The sequence below is a fragment of the Callorhinchus milii genome, unplaced genomic scaffold, assembly GCF_018977255.1.
Source record: "Callorhinchus milii isolate IMCB2004 unplaced genomic scaffold, IMCB_Cmil_1.0 Scaffold3, whole genome shotgun sequence".
NCBI lineage: Eukaryota > Metazoa > Chordata > Chondrichthyes > Chimaeriformes > Callorhinchidae > Callorhinchus > Callorhinchus milii.
The window spans coordinates 4030396-4042514 of NW_024704744.1; the positions used below are offsets into that span (position 1 = coordinate 4030396).

The 12119-nt window shown below is 43.9% G+C and overlaps 1 protein-coding gene across 1 annotated transcript in view; it reads left to right on the forward strand.

Moving 5' to 3' along the window:
- The window catches only part of col9a1b (collagen, type IX, alpha 1b), a 61921-nt gene that overhangs the window by 19888 nt on the left and 29914 nt on the right, over positions 1-12119 (forward strand). The window contains exons 11-16 of the mRNA XM_007904201.2: positions 4992-5045; positions 6005-6040; positions 8288-8311; positions 8413-8466; positions 10701-10754; positions 11741-11785. Of these exons, the coding sequence (XP_007902392.1) occupies positions 4992-5045; positions 6005-6040; positions 8288-8311; positions 8413-8466; positions 10701-10754; positions 11741-11785 (267 nt within the window). The remainder of the gene's footprint in view (positions 1-4991; positions 5046-6004; positions 6041-8287; positions 8312-8412; positions 8467-10700; positions 10755-11740; positions 11786-12119) is intronic.

Here is a 12119-nt window from a genome sequence, read left to right on the forward strand (position 1 = left end):
TGCGCTGCTTCTCACCAGCGCAGAGACGATGGGAGGAGAGGTCCCATAGCTTAGAGGTTGTGGAGCCCTGTGGTGTAGTGGTTAGCATTCCACACGCCTCTGTTTACCCGGCAGTAAATAGGAACTCAGCTGTTAGTCGACTGGTGGATCAGTTTCTGGGGGTGTTTTTCCCTCCAAAAATAAACGAATAATTTGGTCATTCAATTTACGACTGTTTGTGGGGAAACTGCTGTGTGCAATTGGCAGCCGCATTTGGCCATAAAATGCACAGTCACTACACTTTACAGTATATTTTGTGAAGCTCTTTCAGACGTCTCAACGATGCGATAAGGCGCTATCGTAAATGCAAGGGTTATTATTTTCGGGTGTGATTTAAAGATGGATAAAGCGGGGTTGGGGAAGTGGGGGAGGTGGGGAGGGGCAGCTCTGGAGGGCCAGAGGTCAGGAGACATAGTGGCTGAAGGCACGGCCACTGACGATGGCACAGAGGGGGTCGAGGAAGACGCAGCGGGTCTGTATTAGCTGAGCAAATGGGGTGAGCAGAGGAGCGGTAAACCCCTGATAGCTCGACCCTGACTTAAGTCGTCATTACCTCTCAGGTCATCTTGCTGCCAATATCCCAGCCACAGTTATTTACGTGTCTACCCATGGTGCCTAACTCCCCACTCCTGATAACTCGTCACTCAGCTCTTTCCCTCACCCCCGAGTGACGAATTATCAGGAATTTACCCAACAACGAATGGCATTTATGCAGCGCCTTTCACGTCGGGAGGACATCCCGATGAGCTGCAGCTGGACAGTGGAGGGTTTGCACCCGAGCTATGGGCTAGAGTCAAGAGGGATGGAGGGCAAGAGGGGTGGGAGGGTGACCAAAGGCAACGGTCAAAGAGGAAGGTCTTGAGATATAATATATAATGTTATTATACATGTACTATCATGTTATATAATAATCTATTATATTACATGGATATATTATATAATGTATATTATTGTGTACAATATATATATAAAATCTGAATATAATAGTAATCCTTGAATTGGATATAGCGCCTTTCACTTCAGAAGACTGCGGAGGATTTAGAGTAAAGCGCAGTGACTGCGGTCTTTTGCAGGCAAATGTTTTGCTTTTTCCAGTGATTTTTGACGTGAGCCTGAGATTGTGCTGTCCAGACACATGGACGGCTCTTGAAATGTGCATCTCTGTAGCCATTGGATTGCGTCCACGTTACAACAACCACAACAACAAATTACATTTGCATTGAGCCTTTTACAACAACAACAACAACATCGGGAGGACGTCTCAAAGCACTACACCCAGAAAAGGCAGGAGCAAAGAGAGACTGACAAAAACGGGGCAAACCCCACTTAGCCTATCACCCCCGTCTCTCCAATTCTCTCCCAGACACATCCAAGGCAACTTGTTAAACCCCTTTTATTTGGAAACCGGGTTCGGCTCAAAAAGCAAGGAACAAGCAATCGAATGACTCGTCATTCACCTTAGAGCTGTTTTTGGGACATTGTTGCATGCAACTCAGCTGCCGCATTCACCTGCAGACACACAGTCACTACATTTAACAGTAAAAACCCTGTGGATTACTTTGAGATTTCCTCTCGACATGAAAGTCACTACATCAAATGTAAGGATAATTATTATTATTATTATTAATAATATGGCTCTCAGTCTGTGTTTTTTATCAAAATAAGTCAGACCAAAATAAGTGCTACAGTCAATTTGGGCCCCACATTTCTCGTGGTCATAACCATTGTCTTAAAATTTAAGATTTTGGAAATTTCTTCAATTTATAATCCAGATTTCCAAGTTCTGGAGACTAAGACCATAAGAAATTTCGAGCTTTTGGTATCCTTAAGATGATGCTAATCTTTGTATTTGGTATAGCGCCTTATCACATCATTGAAACATCTCAAAGTGCTTCATAGGATTTTACTGCGAAGCAAAGTGACTGTGTGTTTGTAGACCAACACAGCTTCCAGACTGTGGGTGGCAGTGTCCTGCAAACAGCCTTGAACAATTAATTTGATCTGGAGGAATGATCTGGCTGTGGAGTGAGTGACCAATTTTATTTGGGAATTGTTGGCCTGGACACCAGGAGAAATTCCTTTCTCTTTTTTCGAATATTGCCATGAGATCTTTAACGCCCACCTAAAAGGCAGATAGATGCCATTTGATTTAATGTCTCATCTGAAGGATGGCACCTCTGACAGCCCACTCTGAGGACTGTATTGGGAGTATCTGCATAGACTATGAGCTCAGAATCCAATGTGGGGCTTGAACCGGAGTTGGAGACCAGAGTGCTACCAAGGGCTGACACTCTGTTGGTTTCTCCCGGTGTCCTGGCCATCAAACCCCCAATAAAGGTTGGTCATTCACTCCATGGCTGTATGTGGGATATTACTGACAAATTCGCCCACAAACACACAGTCACTTCACAGTAAATCCTGTGAAGCACTTTAGGACATCCTCCCGACATGAAAGGCGCTTTACCAAATACACTGATTATTATTATTATTATTATTATTATCCCATCAACCCTGTACACTCAGAATGTGAACTATGCCCTCTACACACAAAACACCAACAATCCTCCAAATAAAATTGAGCGTTCGCTTCATGGCTGTTTGTGGGACTTTGCTGTCTGCAAATTGGCTGCGGTGTTTGCGCACAAAATACACAATCACATCACTTTACAGCGCTTTTGTGTGAAGCACTTTGGGATTCGCTGTACCAAACGTAAGGATTATTATTAAATAGATGTAGTGAGTGAATGTGAATGAAAAATACTGGGCTTTCCAAAAGAAGTAGCTTGAATGACAATAATTCGTACTGGCACAGCAAGTTTTTTTTTAGCTTAGAATTGCTTAGAATTGCGGAGTCCTGTAGCTCAGTGGTTAGTGCACTCGCTTTGCAAGCGAGAGACCTGAGTTCAATTCCAGGCAGAGGGCGAAACCTTGGGCAAGTTTCCTTACTCCACACAGAGCCTAATAATAATCCCTCCAAAACCAAAAACAATAATAAATTGGTCATTTTCAATCTACGACTGTTTGTGGGACATTGCTGTGCGCAATTGGCTGCCGCGTTCGCCCACAAATATACAGTCAATTCACTTTACAGTGTGTTCTGTGAAGCGCTTTGGGACGTCCTCCCGACGTGAAAAGCACTACATCAAATGCAAGGATTATTATTATTATTATTACATAGATTGTTACAGCACTAAAACAGGTCATTTGGTCCATCTCAACTGTTGTCTAGAAAGATGGGGGGTGGGTGGGGAAGGGTATCACAGTTTCATGGAAGCCTGGAGCTATCTGGGACCCCTGTATTTTATTATTTAAGTGGTACCTGGAGGGTTGATTCACTTCATTGGCTGTTTGTGGAACATTGCTGCGTGCAAATTGACTGCTGTGTTTGCTCCCAAAATACAGTCACTGCACTTTACGGTATATCCTGTGCAGCACTTTGGGACATCCTCCTGATGTGAAAGGCGCGATACCAAATGTAAGGAGTATTATTATTAATAATATTTGGGATTCTCATTGCAAATCACTGCACATTGCTCCCCCTGCTTGCAGCCTATTCGATACATCGAGTGGAATATTACAGTGGAATTGGGTGGAGGGATGGGTGGGCGGAGGGAGAGGAAGGAGATGTAGGAGGAGGGAGGAATAGATGGACGGATGGATAAGACAGCCCTTACATTTGATATTGTGCCCTTCACGTCAGGAGGACGTCTCAAAGAGCTTCACAGGATATACTGTAAAGTGAATTGACTGCATGTTTTGCGGGCGAAACGCGGCAGCCAATTGTGCACAGCAGCGTCCCACAAACAGTCGTAGGTTGATTGACCAATTTATTATTTTTTTAAGGAATTATTACCCCTGGAAAAGCAATATATCAAATGTAAGGATGATTACTGTTAATTCATAACAATGGAGTCTGATCCTGTACTCACCCAAAGTGCACATACACACACACACACACACATACATAGACACATGTAGAGGCATTTTCCAACAGGGTAAAAGGCTTCTTTGCAGAGCTATTAGGACAGATAGCTTGGTTGATTTTTTTTCCTTTCTTAACCTTTGGGCATTGTAGATCAATTATGGTCCGTAATCTGCTGCCCGGGCTGAGATGGGGTAATAATAATAATAATCATAATAATAATCTTTGCATTTGATATAATGTTTTATCATGTCATGGCGATGTCTCAAGGTGCTTCACATAATAATAATAATCCTTCTATTTCATATAGTGCATTATCACGTCTTCGAGACGTCTCAAAACTTTTCACAGAATATACTGTAAAGTGAATTGATTGTGTATTTTGTGGGCTTAACCTGACAGTCACAGCAGTGTCCCACAAACAGTCGTGGATTGAGTGACCAATTTTTTTTCAAAGGAATTATTACTCCTGAAAAAGCAATATATCAAATGTAAGGATGATTATCGTTAATTCATGACAGTGGTGTCTGATCCTGTACTCACCTGAAGCGCGCACACACAGATAGCCACACACACACACAGACACACACACACACAGACACACACACACAGACAAACACACACAGACAAACACACACACAGACAAACACACACAAAGACACACACACACATAGATACGCGCACACAGATACACATACAGAGGAACCTGCCAGCAGGATTTCTTTTTAAAAAATTGGGGCAGGGATTATTACCCCTGGAAAGCGATCCGCCAATCGATTCACAACTGAGTTTCTACTTGCTGCTAAGTAAACAGCGGAGTGTGGAGTAAGGAAACTTGCCTAACGTTTCACCCCTCCTGGGAGTCAAACCCAGGTCCTCTTGCTTTTGAGAGCAATGTTTCCTTTCATCCCATTAACTGCCTTTTCCCCACATTCCCTGTATTTTAAATTTTCTTTCCCAACTCTTTTTGCGGACGGACAATAACCAGTGGGACTTGTTACCATGTCTTCTTTTCATTTTATATTCATAGGGAGCAATTGGAGAGATTGGATCACAGGGATCCACTGGGCCTTCGGGATCAAAGGTAATTAATGAGCGGGGAATGTCGATCTGTCTGGCCATGGAAGTCGGAATGTGGTGGTCTCTAGTCCGATTCCTGAGCCAGATGGGTCCGCATTATTCCAGGGCACTGCTGATGACCAGCACAGTCAAACTGGCTCATTGGCAGGACCTGGAAGGGCAGACCAGTCACTGGGGCCAGGCAATCCTCCCACTCAGCTCCTGGTAACCCTACAAGCCAAAGAACTAATGGGTAGGATGATCCTAGCTGGAAAACAGCCGGACAGCAATATCAATGGTAATCTATCAGTTATACCTGGTTAGACTCCAGCAACCCACAGTCTGGGGTGCCCAAGCCTTGATTCTTGCCAATCTGCAATTAAAACTTTTTGGAATCAGGTTAGCAGGATGTGTCCCTCCAGGGAGAGAGTACGCATTCCATTCCAACAATCCTGTTGCCCCATATCAAAGCTCTTCATGTTGGGTAAAGACTATAAGCTCGATCAAAGAGGAAGGTCTTCAGGTGCAATCAGAAGACCCAATGATGGGGCAAGGTGGAAGGATTGACCCAGAGAGTTTCAGAGTAATTGGGCGGAAGGTCTTGTCTTTGCCGGCTCAGGTTGATGTTATGAAGCTTTCATGACATGGCAAACAGTGGAGGGGACGAGGGACGTACAGAAGGCCAGAGCCAGTGGGTGAGGTGGGTGGGTAGAGGAGTGAGATGTCTGGAATGCTCTGCCTGACAAGGGTGATCGAAGCAGATTCGATAGTCGCTTTCTGAAGCGAATTGGATAGATACCTAAAAAGGAAAAAATCTGCAGGGCTATGGGGCAAGAGCGGGGGAGTGAGACTAGTTGGATAGTCCTTTCATCAAAGAGCCGGCAAAGTCATGATGGGCTGAATGGCCTCCTTCTATGTTGTAAGATTCTATGACTCTGTGATGCTGTGTGAGCAGGAATCACTCATTCAGTGTGTTATTTTCAGGGGGAGCCAGGGCTGCCTGGAAGCCCAGGACCTGCGGTGAGTCCAAATCAGTTTTCAATATGAAATAAGAGAAATATGAAGTTTTGTTCTTCCATTCATTGCAGGGGCATACAGTGCTAATCCACGATGGACTCGGGCACAATCATTGTGGGCTTGTGCAATCCATTGGTGTGTGTTATGTTGGCATGTGTAAACTGTACGGTAAATGGCATTTGGATCATATGCAAACCATGTGTGTGTAAACCATGTGCAAACCATGTGCAAACTGTCCACAAACCACGTGTAGACCACATGTAAAATTGTGCACAAAACATGTGAACTGCACGTAAAATGTTAATTTGCAAATTGTGAGATTTCTTAACATATTTGGAGGTGGGGTGGTGGGAAAAAAACAAAATCCACCTGTGGTTAGGTTTACTCTACAGGGTTTCCACAAAGTCCTGTTACCCTCTGTTACCTCCTGCTACAAAACAGTGATATGAGACTATGGAGGAGCTGAAACACGCTGTCAGAAATATATTTCTCTTCCTCACTTCAACCATGTTATGGAACATATTGCACCGAACATGGTGACGGATTATTATGAAAATGATGGCATTCATTCACACCCATCCTCTGGATGTCTAAATACAGTTAAACACTTGTACTGAATACAATTAAGTACTTCTAAACACAATTATCATCATTCCTCCACATGGTTCACTTGATGGTCAGTGCACTGTAGAAAAAAGAGATGGGAGTAACAGGACTTTGTGGATGCCCTGTATTTTCTGAGCATTTCAGAGCTTCCAGAATGTGGCTAATTTGATTGTATTTTTGAAGCCGATTCACTGTAGTTTCGTAAAAAAGAACTTCAACTTAAACCGGTTTCAAACCGGCTGCTGATGAGAAATTGACGTATTCTGGATGCTTCAAATGCCAAGAAAATAAAATAAACCTAGGCATAGGAACATAGGAATTGTAGACGTCAAAATACCAAGGTTCATCTAGTTCAACTTCTACCATACTGGGTCGTCGCATGCTACGATAGTGAAGATCTAACATGGATTAGTCTTCAACAGAGTGGGAAGCTTTGGGAACCATAGATCCACATTTGCCTGGTTCTTCTAAGCGATTCTACACTTATATATGTTGTGTCTCAAATTACCCATGGATTGTATTTCAAAATGTTATTTTCGAAAAGATATCTATCTTAATTTAATTTAGAAGGTTATCTTTCTCCTCATTGCCCCCTTTGACTCCCATCCCATAGCTTGGATGCCCAGCCAAGCACAGCCCAGTGTCACACAGTGTGAGATGTCCTCCCCATGTGAAAGGCACTGTAAAATGGAGTCCTGTAGCGTATTTATTAGAGCACTCACCTTGCAAGCGAAAGGACCCGGGTTCAATTCCCAGCAGGTTGAAAGTTTAGATAAATTTTCTTACTTGGATCACTTTCCCCAACTCCTCCCTCCATAGGCTGCAGATCATCCAGAACTCTGCAGTCTGTGTCCTCTCCTGCACCAGGCTCCACGACCCTATCACCCCCATCCTCGGCCGACTCCATTGGCTTCCCATCATACAGAGGATATAGTTCAAGATCCTGGCCCTCACGTTCAAAGCCCTTCATGGTCTTGCTCCCCCCTGCATCTGCGACCTCCTAACCCTTACCATCCTATCCGCTCCCTCTGCTCAGTGAGCTCCGGCCTGCTTCACGTTCCACCTCGCCTACCCACCATTGGCGGTCGGGTCTTCTGCCACCCTCTGGAACTCCATCCCTCAGTCCCTTCACCTCGACCCCTCCGTTGCTTCCTTCAAGACCCATCTCAAGATCTTCCTTTTCAACTGTGCTTTCGAACACTCTCCTTCCCCCCCCTGCCCTCCACCATCCCAAATCCCGACCCCCAGCTCGGGTCTGAAACTCTGACTGTCCAGCGCCTTGCGATGTCCTCCAGATGTGAAAGGCGCTTTACAAATATAATTTTGTTGTTGTTGTGTCCAGGGGAAAAAATTCCTTCTGAAAAAACATAACAACAACAATTTGGTCACTCAATCCACGACTTGTTTATGGGACACTGCTATGCGAAAACGGCTGCTACATTTCACCTACAAAATACACAGTCAATTCACTTAACGGCATGATAAGACGCTACACCAAATGCAAGAAATATTATTTTTAGTAGTAGAATAAGTATAAATAGTATTGTGTATAAGCAAGAGGCTTCTTGAGCTCTTCATTATGTGTTCAGTGTCTGAGAGTCTCTGGTTTTATTCTGATTGTTGCTGTCTGGGTTTGCTTCGCAGGGTGAGGGAACCCCTGGATCACCTGTAAGTAGATCGACCCTTAAGCGCTCCGAGACACTGCCCCACGTGAAGTGCGTTATATAAATGCAATTTGTTGTTGTTGTTAACATATCACTTCTCTTTAGGGCCTTGCTGGTGCAGCCGGTCTTCCTGGTGAAATTGGTCGAGTTGGATCTCTTGTAAGTACTTCTCACTCTTCATCTCGTTTCAGTGATTTTAAAAAAAAACTCTTCTCGATACTTCTGACCTAAAGTTCTCTGATGGAGTCCGGTAGTGTATTGGTTTTAATACTCACCTTGCAAGCAAGAGGACCCGGGTTCATTTCCTGGACTGGACTAAACCTTAGGCAAGATTCCTTTCGCCTCTGTTTACCTAGCAGTAAGTAGGAACCCGATTTTTAGTCAATTGGCGAAGTACTTATACTACTACTACTTTCTGGGGGTAATAATCCCTCCAAAATAATAACAAAATCTACAGTATATACAGTATATTCTGAAGCGCTTTGAGACGTGTCAACAAAGTGATAAGGTGCTATATCACGTATGCTATGTTGTTATTATATGTGGAAACTGGCTCCCAAATTAAGACCAAATTCTAGAATCTTCCAGTTTTGCACCACCTCACATTGTACAGCCCCATTATATATAACACACATCTTGTAAAGGCCAATGGGGTCTTAGCTTTATATCGAGGCACTGAATATAAAAACAAAGAGATGATGTTGCATTTATACTAACCCTCGTTTAGACAACATTTGTGTCCATTTCTAAGTCTCCACAATATAAGAAGGACTTAGCAGCGATGGAAAGAGTACTGCGTCAGTTTACAAGGATAATGCCAGGGCTGGCAGGTTACTCCTATCAGGATAGACTGGAGAGGTTAGGATTTTTTCGCTAGAGAAGAGATGTTTAAGAGGGGACCTAATCGAGGTGTTTAAAATTAAAAAATGGGTTCGATTAGGTTAACATAAGTAGGTTGTTTCAACTGGTTGAGGAGTCTGTAACCAGGGGACACATACATCAGCTAGCAACTAGGGGGGAATCTAAAAGAGAATTTAGGAGGAACTACTTCGCACAGAGGATAGTGAGATTGTGAAACTCGCTGTCTGAAGCGGTGGTTGAATCAGACAGTATAGATGCATTCAAGAAGAAACTAGACCTTCATACGAGGAAGAGGGGTACAGAGGGTAAGGGAGGGAGTAAGGAGCAGGGGCAGTATAAATACCCACACGGATTGGTTGGGGGTGAATGGCCTGTTTTGATGCTGTATGTTCTTTGTAAAGCTTTGTAATCTTTACAGTGTGAGTTGCATTATAACACGATTGTGCTGTGCAAGCCCCATTGACTGCACAGGCGGGTGACCAGCCTGATCACGCTTTGTGCACCAGTCGGCTATTGCGCTAAAATGACCAATTTCTGGGTCATCAGGTCACATCACAAACAGGAAGTGATGTTGGTGATGAGACTCGATGACTCGGAAGTGAGCCTTTTTTTTTTCTTCCATAAGCAGTAGTTGGGATTTTAGCTTTAGAGTTGGTTGGGATTTTATGGATCCCAAACACTGTGTTATCACAAGGCAGTTATTTAAATCATGAGCCCAAGACCATGAGAAATTTCAAGCGTCCCATGTAATCACTTTCACATTGGGACCTAATCTGGGGTCTTTCAGTCCGGAGGCCTTGTGTTAATTTCAGCCACCAGGTTTATGGCTCACGGTTTTGCCAAGCTTGTGATGAGGTTTGCGAATGCCAGTGTGAGAATCTCAAGCCGTCAAAGTCTGAATACAAGGCAGTCAAATGCTCGCCGAGCTGGGGGATGGGAGCTGACGGGGATGGCGAAGGACCTCCAATGCATGTTTATTGGGAGGATATTCTCCTTGCTTGTTGGAGTCCTGTAGCTCAGTGGTGAGAGCACTCACCTTGCAAGCAATTGACCTGGGTTTGATTCACGGCAGGGCGAAACCTTGGGAAAGTTTCCTTACTCCACGCGCCTGATGATAATCCCTCAAGAAAAAAAGCGATAATAAAATTGGTCACTTCAATCCACGACTGTTTGTGGGACACTGCTGTGCGCAATTGGCTGCCGTGTTTCGCCCACAAAATATACAGTCAATTCACTTTACAGTATATTCTGTGAAGCGCTTTGAGACGTCTAGAAGATGTGAAAAGCTCTACACCAAAAGCAAGGATTATTATTATTATGTTATTATTGTTCTCTCTCCACCGAAGTATCATGTGCAGTGTCATTACTGGTGAGAAATTATGAACAAGTAAAGGATAGGCACCAAGAAAGGATGTGTGAGGGCAGGGAGGAGCAAGCACCACAATAGGCTGATGAGCTGAGTGTTGACCTCCTGAGCTGTACTGTCTACTATGTGTATTGGTGTTGACCTCTCTGCTTGTTTATATGTCCAGGGCGATCAAGGGCTGCCAGGACTACCGGGACCACCAGGCCCACCTGGACCCAGGGTACGTGACATTCACTATTTGATTATTATTTCAATATTTTCACTTGATCTGACTACAGTAAAACTTACATAAGTCATATCAGTCTGGGCCATAACGTTTACTATGACTTAGGTGATGTCCGAGTTGCAGGCAAACTGTAGAAGTCATATATAATCCGATTTAATTAATAATCTACATGTGTAATTCAATGCAGCCAGTATGTGCGCACACGGTGACGGGTTAAGACTACATTTCCCTTGATTCAGTGGATCTTGACCCATCACTGCTTGTACACTTAACGGCAAGCATGGAATCACTTGAATAACGTGAGCGGGAGCGGTGTTACAAATTAGGAGGTGAGAAATATGAGCAGTGTAAAGAAATCTAAGCGGTTTTGATAGGAAACTGAATGGGACTCGGGTGAATGTACAACTTAGGCGTTTATACGATTTATAAAGATTACTCAAACCTATGTGAGTTTTACTGGATTATAAGATATAGACTAGTCTTGCTTTGCTCTTCAACTCCTGTGCACCCAACAGCCCTGTTCAATAATCTCCAACCCTATCAATCTTGCAATCTTCTCTAAAAATCAAAAACTCCCTCAACTCCTCTCTGGTCTGCTGCTCACACACCCCCACTCCTTTGTCCACAACAACAACGACGACACAAAATACACACTGTCGCAGTATAGCCTCTGAAGGACTTTGAGACGTCTTGATGATATGACAAGGTGCTATATGAAATGCAAGGATTAAAAGTAAACGCCAACCCAGACTGTGAGCTCCTTACCCATCCTCAGATCACACCTGAAGCTTCCTCTTTAACTGTACCTAGAATCACCCCCTCACTCTCCCTGGCTCGGCATTGAGCTCCACTAATGTTAAGCGCTCTAAGACACTACCTTACGTGAAGGACGCTATGTAAATGCAAATTGCTGTTGTTGTTTGAACTCATTCCTGTCTGTTGTCATCTTTAACACTGTCTCGATCTGCAAACCTTTTCAGGGGCTTCCTGGACTTCTCCACGGTGACAGCAGTGGTGACGTCCTGGTAAGTTACATTGGACTTTATAGCACGAAAATAGGGCATTCGGACAACTAGTCTGTGCCAGTGTTTATACTCTACACAAGCCTCCGTCCCTCTATTCTCTTCTCCCTCCTACACATATCAAGTTTCCTCTTAAATGCACAGTTACATAGAGTTATAGAGTGATACGGCATGGAAACTGGTTATTCAGTCCAACTAGTCCGTGCCTGTGTTTATACTCCACACAAGCCCCCACCCCTCCTCCTCCCCTTTCCTACGCCCCGCTGTTCCCTTCTTCCTCATGTTTGCATCAAGTATTCTCTTAAAAACACTGATGCTTTTTGCTTCAATCACAGCT